The 20,524-nt window shown below is 38.1% G+C and overlaps 1 protein-coding gene across 1 annotated transcript in view; it reads left to right on the top strand.

Moving 5' to 3' along the window:
• The window catches only part of GLMN (glomulin, FKBP associated protein), a 41,332-nt gene that overhangs the window by 4,206 nt on the left and 16,602 nt on the right, over positions 1-20,524 (top strand). Inside the window, exons 3-13 of the mRNA XM_082861900.1 lie at positions 512-631; positions 1,902-2,010; positions 3,461-3,701; positions 5,212-5,314; positions 12,444-12,631; positions 14,675-14,728; positions 16,167-16,197; positions 16,303-16,392; positions 17,527-17,568; positions 17,661-17,734; positions 19,180-19,264. Of these exons, the coding sequence (XP_082718026.1) occupies positions 512-631; positions 1,902-2,010; positions 3,461-3,701; positions 5,212-5,314; positions 12,444-12,631; positions 14,675-14,728; positions 16,167-16,197; positions 16,303-16,392; positions 17,527-17,568; positions 17,661-17,734; positions 19,180-19,264 (1,137 nt within the window). The remainder of the gene's footprint in view (positions 1-511; positions 632-1,901; positions 2,011-3,460; positions 3,702-5,211; positions 5,315-12,443; positions 12,632-14,674; positions 14,729-16,166; positions 16,198-16,302; positions 16,393-17,526; positions 17,569-17,660; positions 17,735-19,179; positions 19,265-20,524) is intronic.

The raw sequence follows: 20,524 nt of genomic DNA on the forward strand, positions 1-20,524 counted from the left end.
TTGCGGTGGCTTCTGTTGATGCAGAGCACGGGCACTAGGCGCACGGGCTTCAGTAGTTGTGGCATGCAGGCTCAGTATATGTGGTTCATGGGCTCTAGAGTGCAGACTCAGTAGTTGTGGCACACGGGCTTAGTTGCTCCTCGGCATGTGGGATCTTCCCGGACCAGGGCTCAAACCCGTGTCCCCTGCATTGGCAGGCGGATTCTCAACCACTGCGCCACGAGGGATGCCCTAGAGGAACTATTTAAAAACTGGGAAAGACCAAATTACCTGGTTAAAAGTAAAGACCCATTTGCCTTTCCTCAGTGAAAGTATTAAAAACTATTTTAGAATGCTGTTACCTGTTAACAGCCAACCCTAGGAAGTCAATGGTGAGATGTTCATGGATTCACTTGCCTCATCTTTCCTGTTTTAGAGGAAATTGTCAGCTCCTCCAGGTTAAGAAAGCTCACTGTGAGAGTCCTGTAGATGGCAGTATTTGCTTTATTGTACTCTGAAAATGTTTTTACAGGTCATCATTAAGAATATGGGCTGGAATCTTGTTGGTCCTGTTGTTCGATACCTTTTATGGAATGATAAGGAACATGATAAAAGAAAGTATTATTTTCTGATGCTTGATTTATTGGTAAAGGTAAGTTAACACAACTAGATTCTCTTTGTCACAATACACAGCAATGTTTTATAATTCCCTTTAATGTTTTTGGTGAGAAAGCTTTTAGTTCATGAAAGTGTAGGTGGGAACTCTTTGGAGAAAAGGCCCATCTTTATTTATTGGATGGGCCAGTCCATTTCATTTTTCCCAAATTTTCTGGATGTAAGAATTATCTGACCTCATCTTAGACCCACTGATTCAGAATCTTCAGAGAGAGACCTAAAAAGCTCTATTTTTTAAAAAGTAGCTTATTGTTCAGATGTGAAATTCATGCTTTAAAGAGGTAGTTTCAGACCACACTGATGTTTTGGCAACGCTGGAACTAAAATCAAATATGAGTGTTCTTTCTTCTATGGTATGTTCCCTAAAAGAATATGAAAAACCTAGAATGCCAGTGATAACAGAGGAAATAAGAGTAGGAAATAGGTTAGTGGTGACTGACAGCCTTAGGTAGACTCTGAGTAAAAGGTTAATAGAGTTATAAGCCAAAAATGATGGTTACAAGAGAGAAATTCTAAGAGAAAGGACATTATAAGAAGCCACTTAGAGATCACTGTAAATAGACACAAATATGTACTTGAAAAGAGGGAACTCCCTAGATACTAGTTACTAACTATGAGAGCTTTTAGAAAAACAAGGCAAGTGAGGCGATATAATATAACCAGTCAGAAAGCAACGCAAAGTTTTGTCTGGTCAGGAAAAACAAAAGAGACTTTACACTCATCTAACTACGCTAGCAGTATGAGACAGAAAGATCCCACCTGCTGGAAGCCCTGGGAGACAAAGGCAGCCTTCAGAGTAGACAGGCAAAGCTCAGAGGAAACCTCAGCTCTGGTGTTCAGGCTCTCCTTTCCCCTATTTCTCTAACTTTTCCATTAGTCAGGAATTTAAGTCTCTTAAATGTAGTTGTCCATTGGGAGACCCTTGACTTCTTGCTTTCACAGAATCTCAGACTCTGTGTTTTGCTAGTGTATTTTTTTTAATTTAATTTTAACTTTTTATTTTATATTGGAGTATAGCCGATTAACAATGTTGTGATAGTTTCGAGTGCACAGCAAAAGAACTCAGCCATACATACACATGTATCCATTCTCCCTACTAGTGTATTTTTTAAAAACTTTTTTATGAGGTGTTTTACTGTTAAACAAAAATAATTATACTGTCTCAGTATATGCCTTTTAAAAATAATAATCATGTGGCTTTAAATACAACTTGTATTAAACAGGTTCAATTGTGAATATTTTTATAGTTATGTAATCCAAAGGAATTATTGTTGGGTTTGCTTGAGCTGATTGAAGAACCCTCTGGAAAACAGATATCCCAAATTATTCTTCTTTTACTTCGGCCATTACAAACAGGTAATGAGTATATTGACATCTAAGTGTTTCTTGTTTTATTTGTGTAAGTGCCTTGATATTACTCCAAGATGTCAACACTATAGCAAAGTTTATGCCTAATTATTTTTTTTGTATAAATTTATTTTTTTATTTTTGGCTGCGTTGGGTCTTTGTTGCTGTGCGTGGGCTTTCTCTAGTTGCAGCGAGCGGGGACTACTCTTCGATGCAGTGCAGGGGCTTCTTATTGCAGTGGCTTCTCTTGTTGAGGAGCACAGGCTCTAGGTGCACAGGCTTCAGTAGTTGTGGCTTGCAGGCTCAGTAGTTGTGGCTCATGGATTCTAGAGTACAGGCTCAGTAGTTGTGGTGCACAGGCTTATTTCCTCCGCGGCATGTGGGATCTTTCTGGACCAGGGCTTGAATCTGTGTCCCCTGCATTGGCAGGTGGATTCTTAACCACTGTGCCACCAGGGAAGTCCCACAGTTTATGCCTAATTATTTAGTACTCTGCTTAAACTAGTAATAGCAATGCGAGTTTGAATCCTGCTACTCATAGAAAGATGGCAATACCTGGCACAGAGATGGTACCCAGTAAATATTTTGTTGAATGTCATGCTCTTTTTCATGTGCTTTGTTGTGACCTATAGTTTTTGCTTAACCTTCCTATCTGCAGCTTATATTTAGAATTTTTCCTGTAAACATATTTAAAGGATTGCCTCTGCAGTGCTCAGTTTGATAGCATTGTGGTAGTCATGTATCTTAATTAAGAACAGTATCGGGCAGGGCATTGCTCAGCCTTTGCTTTAGGAGGTTGGGATTGGGAATAACAAAGGTACTACTGAACAATGAAACAAGTGTGGAAAGAAAGTTTCCATAACTGAGTGCAAAAACAGTATTGATAAGCAATGGACTTTGGCAACCAAGGCAGACAGTATTTATGCATGGGAAGAGACCACTTTTTCATTTTATAACGTACTACATATAACTCAGAGTCTGGTAGAAGGACCCAAAATCAGAAGCTAGAGTAAATTTATTTTAAATGTGAATTCCCAACAGCTTTGTATAACTTGAAATATTTAAAGTCTTCTAGAAAAAAATCTAATACTACTGCCTTTCATTTTTACAGTGCTTTATAGTTTACAAGACACTTGTTCCTATTTTATACTTATAACAACCAAAAAATATGGAAAGAAGTGTTTTTGTTTTAAGTATGTAACCTGTGGTATAAACATACCTGAACAAAATTTCATGGCATCTGTTGTAAAGTGCCATGATTGTAAGATGCTCCATTATTTTATGAACCCCTAAGAAGGAAAAAAATACTGCCAGTTAAGCTATGATATGTCATCCTGATATCAGAGTTGTCAAAATATGGGGGGGAAATATGTGTGGTACTTCTGCATTTATTGGACTTCTTCCATGTTTAGCATACTTGATGAGGCTGCCTCAAGTAACAACTTGGTCTCTGTTTTAGTGATTCAGAAACTTCGTAACAACAAGGCATATTCAGTTGGATTAGCATTGTCTACGCTTTGGAGTCAGCTGTCTCTCCTTCCTGTTCCGTACTCAAAAGAACAAATACAAGCAGATGACTATGGCCTTTGTCAGTGCTGCAAGGCCTTAATAGAGTTCACTAAGCCTTTTGTGGAAGATGTCATTGATAACAAGGAAAGCTCAATGGAAAATGAAAAATTAAAGGATGAAATACTGAAATTGTAAGTATATTTTAAGAATAATTCATAATGGACTTAAGTGATAGTTCAGTTATTTTATGTTTCTTTGTTTTATTTGTTTGCAATGGAAATTTAAATCTAGTTTCTAATTTTGAATTTTAGAAGAATATGGGGTTCAGTTGATATAACATGGGCATTTAATGAAGCGTCGATATTTTAAAAAAATGAAACCAAAATCCATTTGTTTAGTTTACTTATATTCTTCTATGGGTTGCCTTTACTCACCATGGTAAGGGAATAATAGCAGTGAAGGAAATAGATGGGTGTAGCTCAAAGAATCTGGTTTTCTGCAGGGGAATTACGTTTTTACTCTCCCTTTGAAAGCAGCAGAAGATGCACCAGACAGTTGAACTTCCAATTTGACAACAAAAACAGTAGCAGAGAACCCAGTAGCATTCACTCCAGGGGTACTGTAGACCAGCAGTCCCCAACGTTTTTGGCACCAGGGACCAGTTTCGTGGAAGACAATTTTTCCACGGATGGGGAGGGGCAGGAGGTGGGGGATGGTTCAGGCGGTAATGCAAGTGATGGGGAGCCATGGGGGGTGATGGGGAGCGGCAGATGAAGCTTCGCTGGCTCGCCCACTGCTCACCTCCTGCTGTGCGGCCCGGTTCCTACCAGGCCGAGGACCAGTACTGGTCCGTGGCCCAGGGGTTGGGGACCCCTGCTGTAGACTATGTATGCACTGTTCAGTATGGCTGTCAAGCACTTGACATATGGTTAGTCCAAATTTAGTGCTCTAAGTGTAAAATCCTCCCTGTATTTCGAAGACTTGTTATTAAAAGAAATACTAAAATACCTCAATTTTTATACTGGTAACATATTGAAATAATGTTTCTGACATATGGGTTAATAAGAGAAATTAATTAAATTAATTTTTCTTGTCTCTTACTACTTTTTTAATGTGACTACTAAAAAATTTTTAATTATATATGGGGCTTTAATTATATATGGGACTCTTAGATAGTGCTGGACTGGATTATATTGAACAACATGGACCAGTAATTTTATTTTTAAAATTTTGAGACTAAAACCACTGTTAGCTTTCTATTTTGTCACGTTAGGACATTAAAGCATTTTTTACCATTTATAAAACCCATTATTTCATGAAAGAAAACATATTTTAACTAAAATAGGTAAGGCTTAATCACAGAATAAATTTGATTTTCTAAATTAAACAAATATAGCTTTATGAAAAAATTACTGCATTGTCCTGATTTTCCTTAAACTAATGAAAAGTACATATATACTAGCACTGGTCCTAAGATAAATATTCAGTATCCATTGGTATAGTCCAGACATGGAAGTGACTCTCTGCATTGAATCTAGCAAGGTATTCTCATGCTCTCCCCATTACTAGTAAGAAGGATCTTATATCACCAGTTTTACAGGCCATTGGGTTATTGGTGCTTATGTTATTTTTCATGTGAAAACTAGTTATTTTATACTTAGGAAGTGCTGTATTCATCGTTACCCATTTCTTAAATTTTAGTTGTTTCAGAAGCTTGAAATGCCCTTTGCTGACAGCACAATTCCTTGAGCAGTCTGATGACACTGGAGATGATCCTTTAAGGTGTTTTGCATCTGAAATAATAGTAAGTACAGCTAATTTAATGTTATAAAATCTGCTATAATCTAAAATATTACCTGCTGTATACTCATATACTGCACATGGGCATGTAAATTGATACATTTATTAATAAAGCAATATGTATTTTTTATAGGATATAGATAAAAAGATGAAAAACGAACAGCAATAATTTCAATAACTAGATATAAATAATATTAACACCTGTATTGGAAAAATTTACAGTTCTCCTTCTGTGTCTTTTTCCTTTACTTTCACTCAGAACACTTCACTTCTGGCATTTCTGGTCACAAAATGTGTGGGGGTTTTATCTTTTTCTTTTTTTAAAAGATAAATAAATTTATTTATTTATTTATTTTTGGCCGTGTTGGGTCTTCATTGCTGCACATGGGCTTTCTCTAGTTGCGGCGAGTGGGGGCTACCCTTCATTGTGGTGCGTTTGCTACTCATTGCAGTGGCTTCTCTTGTTGCAGAGCACTGGCTCTAGGCGCGCAGGCTCAGTAGTTGTGGCACACAGGCTTAGTTGCTCCGCCGTATGTGGGATCTTCCTGGACCAGGGCTTGAACCCGTGTCCCCTGCATTGGTAGGCAGATTCCTAACCTCTGAGGGAATCAGCCTACCAATGCAGCCACCAGGGAAGTCCCATTGGGTTTCTTTCCCACACGAAACAATTCTGCAGCACCAGCTAGGTGTCCTACAGTTAAACTCAATTTTGACACTAACTACCTGGAGATAGTATCAGATTCTGCAGGTTAAGGGCTCAGTCCCATGAGGCTGCTCCCTATTTCAGATGCCAGTTGCTCGTGTTAGGTCCCCAGGTTACCCACAACTTCTGTTTGACTTGGCTACAAATCAGAGGTTCCATGACCTCTTCCCCTTTGGGTTCGATTATTTGCTAGAACGGCTCACAGAATTAAAGGAAACCCTTACTTATGTTTACTAGTTTATTAAAAGATATGATAAAGGATGCAGATGAACAGCCAAATGAAGAGATAGAACAGCCAAATGAAGAGATAATTATACATAGGTCAAGGTCTGGGAGGGTCTCAAGTGCATGAGCTTCTGTTCTCATGATGTTGGAGTGTGTCACGCTCCCAGTATGTGGATGTGTTCGCTAACCTGGAAGCTCTCTGAAACCCATACTTTGGGGATTTTATGGAGGCTTCCTCATTTAGGCATGATAAGATATTAACTCCGTTTCCAGTCCCTCTCCCCTCTCTACAGAACTGAGGGATGGGGCTCAAAATTCCAAGCTTCTAATCATGGCTTGGTCTTTCTCATTACCACCCCCCATCCAGGAACCATCTTAGTGCCCACTCAGAGTCACTTTAATAGAACAAAAGATGCTCCTAATGTCTTATCATTTAAGAATTTACAGAGGTTTTAGAGCTCTTTGTCAGGGACAGGGTTAAAGACAAACGTTAGAACGAGAGATGTTCCTAGTGCTCTTATCACTTAGGAAGTTATAAGGGTTTCAGGAAAAAAAGAAAAAAAAGGGTTTCAGGAGCCCCGTGCCAGCAACCATTAGCAGAGACCAATATATATATTTTTTCTGTTATTTCACAACACCTTCCAGACTTTTTTCTGCTCTAATACTTATAAATAAATAAATATATACATATATAATTTTTAAAAAGATCCTATCATATTATATAGTTGACCCTTGAACAATGCCCAGGGGGTAGGGGCACCACAACTCTGCTCAGTCAAAAATCTGTGTTTAACTTACAGTCAGCCCTCTGTATCCTGAATTAGAAATTTGAGGAGGGATAGGAGGAGTTAGGAGAGGAGATTCCAGAACTTTAGGGGAAAAGCTTCTGAGGATGAGAGATGATTTGGTAACTGATATAAACAGATACATAGTTTAATGGGGTTAATGCTGATGGTCAAGGTAGTGGTAAAGAGGTTATGAGTGATGAAGAGGGATGGGGGAAGGGATTTTCCCAGGAGCACATAAGAGCCTGGGGCCTCTTCATTGTTGCCAATACTAGAGTACAGTGTAAACCTCTGGATCCAATATAAACAGCACCATATGTGATATATGTACTCCAAGATGTCTATGAAAGTTGGAAACTGTTAAGGATTTTAAGCCTGGGAGTGATGTAATCAAACTGTTTTGAGTTCATCACTTTATTGGAGGATGAACTTAACTAAGAGTGGAAGTAGGGAGATGGGTTAGGTGTCTTTGGGGAGTTAAGTGATAATGATGAGAGCCTGAGTATGGAAAGAAGAGAAGGCAGATTTGAGAACTTTATAGGTAGATAAAATTAGCAAAGTTTGGTAATGGATTCGATTTAGAAGAATAGTAAAAAGGTTGAGTTATGGACAAGGTTTTTTGCTTAGTTAACAGGACAGGTGAAGTTACCAATAATTAAGATAGAGAGTATATGTATAACTGATTCACTTTGTTATAAAGCAGAAACTAACACACCATTGTAAAGCAATTATACCCCAATAAAGATGTTAAAAAAAAAAAAAAAGAGAATACACAGCAAGCAGTAGGGGGTTTTGTACTTAAAAAAAATTTTTTTTATTATGGAAATTTAAGACATTCATAAAAATAGAGAGAACAATATAACATACTCTCACGTACCTCCTGCCCCGCTTTGACAATTATCAACCTTTTTGCCAGTCTTGTTTTATCTAGCCTCCCTCTTTTTATTTTGAGTTGATAAGCAATGTAAAGTTAGTTTATTTTTTTTTAATTTTTTAAAATTAATTTTTATTGGAGTATAGTTGATATACAATGTTGTGTTAGTTTTAGGTGTACAGCAAAGTGATTCAGTTATACATATATCCACTCTTATTCTTACTCTGTAATAGGCCATTACAGAGTACTGAGTAGAGTCCCTGTGCTATACAGTAGGTCCTTGTTAGTGATCCATTTTATATACGGTAGTGCGTGTATGTCAGTCCCAATGTCCCAGTTCATCCCTCCCCCCCACCCCCAGCCTCCCTCTTTTTTTGCTGTAGTATTTTATAGAAAGTCTAGATATATCATTTCATCTGTGAGTCTTTATGTATGCTTCTCTAATTGGTAAAGACTTTTTAAAAAACATAACCACAATGCCATTATGACACCTAACAAGATTAACAATAATTTCTAATATATGTATCTCTAATACCCAGAGACAACAGGTTTTTAAGGAGCAAATTTTGGAAAAGAGTAGATGAGATTACCCAAAGCGGTAGATCAATGTGAGAAAGGAAAAGCGTTCAGGACTGAATCCTGTAGGGTACCAGCACTTAAGATGAGCCCACCAAAGAGACCAAGAAAGGAGAGTCAAAGAGGTGATGAAAATATCACAGAAACTGGGGTAGTAGAGTTCAGGAAGAAGGAAATGATTGCTACTGTTAAAAGCAGCAGAGATAGTCTGTAGAGTAGGAGTTGAAAAGCATCCGTTGGATTTAGGAAGTAAGATGGCATTGATAAACTTAGCAAGAGCAGTTTGAGTGGAGTGTGGGAGACAAAAATCAGTGGACTAGATAAAGGAGTGCATGAAAAATGAGAAAAAGGAGATGACTAGTATAAGCTATTCTTTAAGAGTTTGGATGAATAAGGAAGAAGAGAGGCAATAGAGAAGACACGGCCTTAGATAGGAAGGTAACTGGGGGAGACAGGAGGTGTGAGCATGTTTATAGACTGAAGGGGTGGGAACCATCACAGGGGGAAAGAGAAGTATTATGGGATAACTGAAATAATGTGGCTCAAGGAGAGCAGACAGCTGGGCATGGGATTGAGGACACCTGGAGAGGAAGAGGCAAGAGCTGGTATGTAGGTAGAAAAATTTGTAGCAGAAATGGAGTATTATAATTGAGGGAATTTTATTATTATTATAATATAATTATTAATATTATTATAATTGAGGGAATCAGACCCACTGTCCTCAGATCCCTTAAGAATGAGAGGTGGAGGGCTTCCCTGGTGGCGCAGTGGTTGAGAGTCTGCCTGCCGATGCAGGGAACATGGGTTCGTGCCCCGGTCTGGGAAGATCCCACATGCCGCGGAGCGGCTAGGCCTGTGAGCCATGGCCGCTGAGCCTGCACGTCCAGAGCCTGTGCTCCGCAACAGGAGAGGCCACAACAGTGAGAGGCCCGCGTACCGCAAGAAAAAAGAATGAGAGGCGGAAATGAGGACTGAACAAGGGACTTCAGGAAACTGGTAAAGATTTGGAATATTGAGTGGAAAGAAAAGAGAGGTAGAAGACGAAGAAAACATTAGTCAGTAGTGCTAAGCACTTGGCGACTGTGGTTGGAGACCACAACTATAGTGATAATACTATTTTTCTGTGATTTTTCTCAAGCAGTACTCAGCTACCTGGGTGTAGAAGTAGAGAAGGTGGTTTGTAGCTGTTTTTCCAAGGCTGGCATTTTATTGGGTAGACGTAACTAACGGAAATATAGGGTGCAGATAGTTCAAATAACTAATAGTGCATTGGTTGGTTAGGGAAAGAAGGGGATTAAGAGGGGACAGATGGGTAGGTTAAAATGAAGGCATAACAAGACTAGAGAAGTTAGAGGTGGATGAGTAGGTTGGCATGTGGTCAAAAAATGAGATGCTGGAGTTTAGGTATCTAATACGGAATAGCTCCAAATTTTGATAGAGATCCAGCATTGAATTAGGTGCCAAAACGGATTAGAAATTAAGGTCATTAGAATTTAGTGGTCAGAAAAACCATGAGACTGGCCTGTTACAGGAGTTATCTACATGAACATTCAATTTTTCTAGGATCATAGCAGGAGTTGGATAGAGAAAAAGGATGTGAGCAGGTACCAGTCTTCCGTGAACATGGGGAAATGACCAGGAAGTCAGCGTATGACAGAGATGAGGACAGATAAAGGGCAGTATGGCACCTGCCTCAAAGGAAAATGTGCTTTTGCCTGAGAGTGCAGGAAGAACCAAGATAATACTAAGCCTCTACCCATACCACCCTTTCCTACTGCTGCCTTCCTCGCTGTGCAATGTAGGAGGTGTGAGAGTATGAGCAGCTCCCACCAGAAACCAGTCAGGTTTAATGAGAGCAGTGAGATAGAGTCAGCATCCTATGAAGAGGTTGAGGGTATAAGGAAGAGGTTCTAAGGTCTCAGTCAGTGGAAGGCACATTACAAGTAAAGCCAACAGTGAGGAAGCACAAAGCAGTTAAGAAATAGAAGTGAAATCAGGGTAGGAAGTGAAGTGAGGAGGTGCCTTCTGTTCTATGCTGAAGAAGTATAGGTAAATGTGGCATGCCTCAGCCATCCCTCTGGCACAAGTTGTTTTGGTATAGAACTGCTTGAATGTCCCAGGGGCAGCAGCATAGGAACATTTCATGAAAGGGCAAAGACTGCCTTGAGAAATTGTAGAGGCGCAGGTATGTTGGGTCTGAGCAAGGCTGCTGGATGGTGTGTGGATAGATAGTGAAGACCCTCTTTGGACACAGATGGACCCCAAATATCTACAGCAGCACTGTAGGATCTGGTTACATATAATGATTTTTTAAAAGGCTAATAACCTTCCTCTGGAAAAATAAAAACCCAAAACACATCTAGCATTGGCTGAATGAAGAAATGGAGCTTCATGATTAAGAGGACATTTGGAATCTGAATACAATAAATTTTTGTTTTATGGATATAACAAGAATGCAAGGCTTCGAAAATCAGTATTTATTTAGCATCTGGTGGCTGAATAGCAGTCTCTTGTGACTGAGGATTATTTTCCATGGTTGATTTTTGTGTTCTGAAATGACTAATGGAGCCATCTGGAGTAGGCAGGTTTTAACTCCCTGAAGACCAGAAAAGTGTTATTTGGCTTTCTAATTCTCTACAGTGGCAGGCCCAGTGCCTGGCACTCAAGTATTTATTGAATAAATGAATGAATATGTGGAAGGTCAGCTTTAGCTTAGCTGTTTCTGTCATTCCCTTGACTTCTATATAGTAGTTTGTTGTGACCTTAACTTTCTTAAACTTTTTTGTGGAGCTTCTCAATAAATATTGACATACGTATTATGTCGTTTTCTAGATAAGGAAACTGAAGCTTTAAAGAGGTTAGGTAACTAACCCAGTATCTAACAGCTAATAGGTGGTAGAGCCAAAACTCAGATTAATTTCATTGGATACTGAAGGTCAGGAGCTTTCCAGCACACTAGAATTGGAAATGGTATAAGAGGCATAGGAGTGACCTTGTATTTCTTAAGGCTCTCTTCTTCTCTTTCCTTCCCCCCTTAAAACAAATGAACAAACATAAAACTGTAGTCAGTTAACTCAGGCAGGGATGCTTCTCTTTCTCCTACAAAAGCCCATATGACCTGAGGTATCAGTACTGTTACCTCTGTCTCTTCAGCCACTGGCCAGTGTTCCTCCCGCCCACTCCGTATCCAGGCAGACAGTGGTCAGTAGAGCATTCCTAGAATATTCTTCATTTGAGTAGTTTACTGTCATTTCATGATACTTGTATGTCTCACATTTTTAGATTGTTCTCAAATATCTCTGAAGCATTTTTTAAATTGTGATAAAATATATATAAAATTTACCATTTTAACCATTAACTGTATAGTTCAGTGGCATTAAGTACATTCACATTGTTGTGTAATGATCACCACCATCCATCTCCAGAACTTTTTCATCTTCCCACCCACTTAGTTCCTTCAGGTTGTTGGCAAAAACTTATCTTCTTGAACCTGTAGGATTGAGGTCCCCATTTTCTTGCTGGCCAGGGAACACTTTCAGTTTCTAGAAGCTGCCTGTGGTTCCTTGACAGACAGCCCTCTTCATAGGCCCCCTCATAACTTGGCAGATTAGTTCTTTAAAGCCAGCAAGGGTGAGTTTCTGACTCTTAAGGAGGGCCTGGATCCTGTTTAAAAACGTTCTTCCTGTTAAGTCGGGCCCATGGAGAATAGTGTCTCTTCTCAACTCAAATCAGCTGACTTGGGACTTGAATTACATCTGCAAAAATTCCTTCACTTTTGTCATATAACATAATCTAATGATAGGGGTGGCATCTTGCCATATTCTGTTGGTTAGAAGCAAGTCTTACAGGTCCCATCCACACTCAAGAGGAGGGGATTTTATAGGATGGGGATTTTATAGGATGTGAATATGGGGTGGGAGAGGGCACAGTAGAGTGTCTGCTATAGCTTCCTTTTTTATCCATTTCACAGGGATTTTTATCAGCAATTGGACACCCTTTCCTCAAAATGATTTTTAATCATGGAAGGAAAAAGAAGACTTGGGATTATCTTGAATTTGAGGAAGAAGAAGACAAACAGTTATCAGACTCTATGGCTTCTCTGGCATATCTAGTATTTGTACAGGGCATCAGTATTGATCAGCTTCCAATGGTATTAAGGTAGGAGTTATTGTTTATTTATATATTCTGAAAGGAATAGCATCAAACTCATTTATCTAATGTCCAATATGTGTTTATTAATGTACTAGTACATTTTCAATGAAGTATAAACAAAACCTGTTTTTATGCTAAATATTACTGTGTATAATCCCTTAAAGCCAGTAGTCATCAAGTAGTGAAAGTGGTTGGGTGGGTAGGTGTTGAAATAGACTTAAGGAATGATTGGGACAAGAGTCACAAAGTGTTAAACTGAGCTTGGTTTTGAAGCTGTTAGGCCACTTACCAATAGGGTGGTCTAAATTGCCATCATCTTTTCACTGGATTATTAATGTAATCCTGAGTGGATATTTATATATCTACCCTCAATCCCTTTTAATCCAATTTATTCTCAACACATAGAAAGTGAAGCTTTTAAGAGTCGTCCCTAATGAAAACCCTTCAGTGGCTTCCTAAATGGCTCTAAGAATAAAGTCTTAAATGCCTTCCCATGAGACAAGCTTATGCATGATCTGGTCCTTGCTTTATTGTCCTGATTCATCTCCTACCACATTTCCTCTTGTTTACTGTGCTCCAGTAACACAGATCTTCTGGTTTCTTGTTCACATGTGTCATGAACCTTCCTGCTATAAGATCTTTGTACGCGCTTAGAACCATCTTTATCCTAAATATAGCTTTCTGAGGAAAGCCTTCTTTACCACCCAATTTAGGCTGAATCTTCCTGTTACAATGACCTTGACCTTGTGTTTCATTTCCCATAAAGTTTTTAAACTAAATTTTTAATCAAAACTTTAAAAAAAATACATATTTCTATAATGTAACACCTTTTAGACTTTAAGGTCCATGATAATAAAGATTGTGTATTTGTGTTGCAGGCCTTGGGTGTATTTGTGTAATTTGTATATTTAGGTATGAATATACCTGGAAATATATTTGTATGTAAATATAGCAATAATAGCTACCACTTGCATGTTTACCACGTATTAAACACTATAACAGCTTTGTATACATTATCTGATCTTTATAATAACCCTTTTAAATAGAGCACTATCTCATTTTACAGATGAAAATAACTAGCTTAGACAAGTTACGATACATACCACCCAAGATCATACAACTAGTTAGTAGGATAGGTGGAATTTAAACATAGTTCTGTCTGACCCCAGAGCATATACCCTTAATCACACTCGACCACCAAAATGACTTAGGTATGTATATTAGTGTGCTACAGCTGCCATAACAAAGTACCACACACTGTGGATAGCTTAAAATAACAAATTTATTATCTTATCATTCTAGAGGTTAGAAGTCTGAGGTCAAGGTGTGGTCAGGATTGGTTCCTTCTGAGGGCTGTGCAGGAGAATCTGTTCCATGCTTCTTTCCTAGCCTCTGGTGGTTTACTGGCAGTCCTTGATGTTCTTTGGCTTGTAGATGCATCACTCCAGTCTCTGCCTTCATGTTCATATAGAATTCTCCCTGTGTACTTGTCTCTGTCCACATTTCCCTTTTTTATAAGGATACCAGTCATACTGGATTAAGACTCATATTAATGACCTCAGTTTATCTTGATTACCTCTCTAAAGATCCTGTCCCTAGGGTGGGGGGGGGGTTCCTGCTCTGTCCCTGCCCATCACTACCCTAACTTTTTAAGAAAGAGAGACTTTTTCTCCATATAAGGTCATATGCTGAGATACTGGCAGTTAGGACTCCAACATATCTTTTTTTTTTTTTTTTTTTTCGGTACGCGGGCCTCTCACTGCCGTGGCCTCTCCCATTGCGGAGCACAGGCTCCAGACGCACAGGCTCAGCGGCCATGGCTTACGGGCCCAGCCGCTCCGCGTCATGCGGGATCTTCCCGAACCTGGGCACAAACCCGTGTCCCCTGCATCGGCAGGCAGACTCTCAACCACTGCGCCACCAGGGAAGCCCCAGCATATCTTTTTTGAGGGGACACAATTCAACCCATAACAGTATTTAATGTATGTAAAACTAAAAGTGCGTGTGTATGTGTGTGTGTTTATATATACATTTTTTTTTCTATTTTAGCCCATCATACCTTTTGCAGTTTAATATGGGGCATATTGAAGTCCTTTTACAAAGGTAAGATCATTTAGATGGCATCTCAGAATTAAATAGTAATGTTAAAATAGTCGTTGTCAAGATCAGGGGAGACAACTTTCTCTTTGCCAGACCCTAGTTAATTAATTGATTATTTTATAAAATAGTGAAGCAGATATTCACAGCAGAGATAGAAATGAACCAAGGAGGTTTTTACAACAAAACCTCTTATTTTAAACTAAAGATAATTTTTAAATATTGTCTTCTAAGGAGGTTTCCAGTCATCTGCTTCTAAGGTTTCTTTGCTTATTTCAGAAGTTGATAAATTAAACCACCTCTATCCCACTGCAGCCTCGTCCGATCTAAGGAGGGGTGGTCAATAAAAGAAATTCATCCTTGGTTTTGCTTCATGGACACAATCTGTGAACTGCATCAAAAGGAAGGAAGTGTCTTAACTCCATCTTTTATAACTTAGATTATTGATAGTGGTATCATTCAATAGCTTTTCTCATTTGAGGCACTAATAAGAAGGAAGACTTCCCCTTTTTTAAAAAAAATTACCAAGTAACAGGTATGCATAGTTTTCCCAGACAGATATTTAAGAATTTTGCCAAACTTTATATGCTTTGTTTTCTTTTTCTGTAACATGTTTAAATTATCTCTTGAGATCAGTCAGGGCCTTATCCTCTAGGAATACTGGTGACAGTTTATTAATCCCATCTCTTCCCAGGTGAAGGAAGATTTGTAACATGGCAAATGTCCAAAGCCTCAGCCTACAAGGCAGGAATTTCCAAGGGTCTCCTGGCACAAGTAGTTATTAACTCTGTAAATTTACTGTATTATGTATGTCTTAATGATTTCACATTTTTATTTAGCTTCTGTTATATTCATAAAATGAGAATATGTATTGATTTCAATCTTAAGTTCTATAGTCTTAAGATTTCCAAACTGTTTAGTCATTGAGCCAAAAAACATAACATTTTTAATTCCTTGTATGGTTAGAATAAGAACCTGGAGCCTGAGATAATATTTTTTTGCCACAGATCTTAAATATTTAGTTAACAGTGATTGTAAAACTTAATAATCACAAATGGAAAGCATTAATTTATATATATATATTTTTATATATATATATGTGTATATATATATATATATATAAAGAGAAGATTTTACCGATTAATCAATTAGAATACTTAGTATTATATCAGGTATAATTGATTTCTTAGCACTTACTGTTGAAGATCTACTGATCTGATACCAGGAAATAAGCCCTGAATGGGCTGCTTTTGGTTAGATTTGGATATCAGTAGCCAAATCAAAAGACAGATCAAAGGTGGGTTAAGAATTTTGACTAGGTTCTTCAATAGAATTTCTCCTTAAGTATTTAAATTTCAATTTTTGCTTTATTTTTCCTAAAATGAAGAATAATTCTAAAGCAATTTAGAAAACCATGTTGATAAATTTTAATATTCTCTTCCAGAACAGAGGAGTCTGTTTTCTCCAAAGGATTGGTAAGATTTGTTTGCACCCATTATAATTTAAATACATAGTCATGTTAACAAATACAGCTGTTGACTTTACCATATATGTATCTCTGCGTATATTTTCATCTGTAGTATCTGTTGGAGAACGGTTTATTGAGAATAGAGGACAACAGTCTACTTCACCAGTACTTAGAAATCAAGAGTTTTCTTACTGTACCTCAGGTAAGTAAAATATGTATTCTAATCTTGAAATAAGCCCCTTTCCTATTCTGAACTTAAGTAAAGGTCTTTTCAGACTCCTCTCCCACTTTCTTCTCCATATCCTTTGAAAACTCTAGTGCCTTGCCATCCAATAGAACTTTTTGTGATAGTAAAATTGTCCTATTATCTGTGCCATACAGTTTGAAAGCCACTAGCCACATTGAACACTTGAGCTGTTCACTTGAAATGTGGAACTGAATTATAAATTTTATTTAATTTAAATTAATTTAAACTTAAATAGCTGTATGTGGCTAGTGGCTACTATAGTTGACAGCATAGCATCTAGTGGAAAAATATAACTTGCGTCCTCAACACTTTGGTTCTGTAGAAACCCTGGAAAATGAAGCTCCTTTACTTTTTTTTTTTTGCGGTACGCGGGCCTCTCACTGTTGTGGACTCTCCCACTGCGGAGCACAGGCTCCGGACACGCAGGCTCAGCGGCCATGGCTCACGGGCCCAGCCGCTCCGCGGCACGTGGCATCCTCCCAGACCGGGGCACGAACCTGCGTCCCCTGCATCGGCAGGCGGACTCTCAACCACTGCGCCACCAGGGAAGCCCTCCTTTACTTTTATCATAACTCAAGTCCTCAGAACTCCATCAAGGCGTGTATAACTCATTACTACAAAGACATTTTTTTTTTCCCTCCTGTGATTTATTTTGCCTGTTTATTAGTTATACTGTTTGTTAGTTATCATAGCCAAGTTGGTCTTACCTTAGATGTCAATGTAGAAAATTGTTTTTCCACTATTTAAATAGAAAAATATGGCTTTTGTTAGTATAATAAGCCTGATTATTTTAAATTAATGGATTATATTTCTGTATGTTCGGTTTCATTTTTTTTGCCACTCTAGACATAATTGAAAATTACTTCTAACGATATACTTTGTAACACCCACTCAATAGCACTTACAAAATGGATTGTACTAAGCTCCTTGTAGACAAAACAGTAGAATGAAAGGCTCAGGGGAAAATTTACTTCATCTTTAAATCTCTTGCCCTCATTTCTCTGAATTTTTAGTGTCCATTGATAATATAGTTGTTTCTTTGTAGTCAATATAATCTAACGTTTGAATTAAAATTTTTTTAATTTCCAGGGCTTAGTCAAAGTAATGACACTCTGCCCCACTGAGACACTGGTATGTAAATGTCTGGAACTAAATGAGTTACAGTGAGAAATTTTAATAAATAATCTTCAGTTTATATAACAATATTATTTGTTCCATTTTAGAGGAAAAAGGGTTTAGCTATGCTTCAGCTGTATATTAACAAGTTGGATCCACAAGGCAAATATACTTTATTTAGGTATGTATCAATGGTTAATTGCGAAATGTGTCGTTGATTAAAAACCAAATTAATGCCATTAATTATTCTAGGTTACTGTATTTCGGTATGTTTTACATGTAATTCTTCTCTACTTGGAAGCCATATCATAATAAATTCTCTTCTCTGTGATAGGTAGTGAAGGGTTAATCAAAAATTATGGCTACATATATATATATTACATGAATAATAGTATATATTTCAGTTTAATTGAAATACTCTAAAATTAAAATAGACTTAGAAGATTAAACTGAGATTGGTGGGGCTCCTGCTAGAGCTTTACATATGTCAATAATGTCCATTATTCACAGTTGAAATTAATGGCTCTGGAGTTATAACTTTTTTTTTTTTTTTTTTGGCGGTACGCGGGCCTCTCACTGCTGTGGCCTCTCCCGCTGCGGAGCACAGGCTCCAGACGTGCAGGCCCAGTGGCCATGGCTCACGGGCCCAGCCGCTCCACGGCATGTGGGATCCTCCTGGACCGGGGCAGGAACCCGTGTGCCCTGCATCGGCAGGCAGACTCTCAACCACAGCGCCACCAGGGAAGCCCTGAAGTTATAACTTTTGACAGGCTATATACACTTTAACAGTGGAGCTTATTAATAGTACTGTTTGAGGAGGAAAAGATTCTAGCAACTCTCTGAGTTGAAGATCAGCAAACTTTTTTAAAGGGCCATAAGTAAGTATAGTCTTTGTGGGCCACACGGTCTCTGTTGCAGCTGCTCAACTTTGTAGTGGGGGTAAGTGTGTTCCAATAAAACAAAACAGGCAGTAGGCTGGATTTGGCCTGCAGACCTTAGTTTGTTGATACCTAGGTGATAAAAATGAGTTAAAACCAAATTGGGGCAATGTCAGAGTGCTAAGGAGTGTTCTTTGGGATTGGCCAATACTAGCACTCTTGATTTTATCTTTTTTTCATTTCTATTGATAGAGTCATAGCAGGTTTATGAAACCTCAGTTTGATGCTTATGTCTTCTGCCAGCTTCCTATTCTGATCTACCTGTATTCCTACCCCAAAATCTCCCCCTTCTTCTTAAGCTCATTACTGAGTTTCCTTTCTTTGCAATTAAGTTAGTCTAACCAGACTAGTCTAACAGGGAATAATTTGGGGAGTTTTTAGGCTATTACACTAGTGACCATCCTTGCCATGTTAAATCATTGCAACTATATGCATAAAAAGATTCAAATTTGGTTTAATAGAAATTTCGTGTTGGAAAGACCCAGTTAAAATAGAATTTGCCAGTTAGTGAGGGCAGAAATCATAATAGGTGACTTTGTAATTGGTTGATCACCTTGCTAATTGTATGCACTGGTTTTTGTATTCCTAGAAATAGCACATGCCCCATTTGAATTTGTAAAACTTTCATTATCATTTAATTATAATGCAGCCTAGATAATTTCAAATGTATTGTAATTTTGCTTTAAAGGTGCTTATTGAATACAAGTAATCACTCAGGTGTGGAGGCCTTTATTATTCAAAATATCAAAAATCAAATTGACATGTCATTAAAGGTAAGAGCATAACTAAGGTGTCATTTATCAATTTATTTTGTAGGATATATTTATTCATTTGTGGAATTTATTAATGTGGAATTTTGCTCTGTGGACGTTTTATATCTCTAGTATTAGGGTACAGGCATACCTCAGAGATAGTGTGGGTTTAGTTCCAGACCACCATGATAAAGCAAAAATCTCAGTAAAGCAAGTCACACAAATTTTTTGGTTTCCCCAGTGCATATCAAACTTAATTACACTATATTTTAGTCTGTTAAGTGCAATATTATATCTATAAAAAACAATGTACATACCTTAATTTTACAATACTTTATTTCTAAAAAATGCTAACCATCATCTGAGCTTTCAGTGACTTGTAATCTTTTTGCTGGTGGAGGGTCTTGCCTCAATGTTGATGGCAGCTGACTGATCAAGGTGGTGGTTGCTGAAGGTTGGGGTGTCTGAGGCAATTTCTTAACATGAGACAACAATGAAGATTGCCACACAGATTGACTCTTCCTTTCACGAATGATTTCTGTGTGACATGCAATGTTGTTTGACAGCATTTTACCTACAGTAGAACTTCTTTGAAAATTGGAGTCAATCCTTTCAAACTCTGCCACCGCTGTATCAACTAAGTTTATGTAATATCCTAAATCCTTTGTTGTTATTTCAACAGTCTTCATAGCATCTTCACCAGGAGTCCATTCCGTGTCAAGAAACAATTTTCTTTGCCCACCCATGAGAAGCAACTCTTCATCCGTTCAGATTTTATCATTGAGATTGCAGCAATTCAGTCACATCTTCAGGCTCCACTTCTAATTCTAGTTCTCTTGCTATTTCCACCACATTTGTAGTTACTTCCTCCACTGAAGTCTTGAACTCTTCCTAGTCATCTTTGAGGGTTGGAATCAACTTCTTCCAAACTCCTGTGAAGGTTGATATTTTGACCTTTTCCCCATGAATCAGGAATGATTCCGGAAGGTTTTCAATTTGCTCTGTGCAGATCCATCAGAAGAATCACTGTCTATGGCAGCTATAGCTTTATGAAATGTATTTCTTAAAGAATAAGACTTTAAAGTTGAAATTGAAATTACTCCTTTTTCCATGGGCTGCAGAATGGATACTGTGTTGGCAGGCGTGGAGACAACATTAATCTCATTTTACATCTCCATTAGAGCTTTTGGGGGATGAGGTACATTGTCAGTGAGCAGTAATATTTTGAAAGTAGTCTTTTTTTTCTGAGCAGTAGGTCTCAACAGTAGGGTTAAGATATTC

Source organism: Leucopleurus acutus (genome assembly GCF_964270905.1).
Source record: "Leucopleurus acutus genome assembly, chromosome: 2".
Classification (NCBI taxonomy): Eukaryota; Metazoa; Chordata; class Mammalia; order Artiodactyla; family Delphinidae; genus Leucopleurus; species Leucopleurus acutus.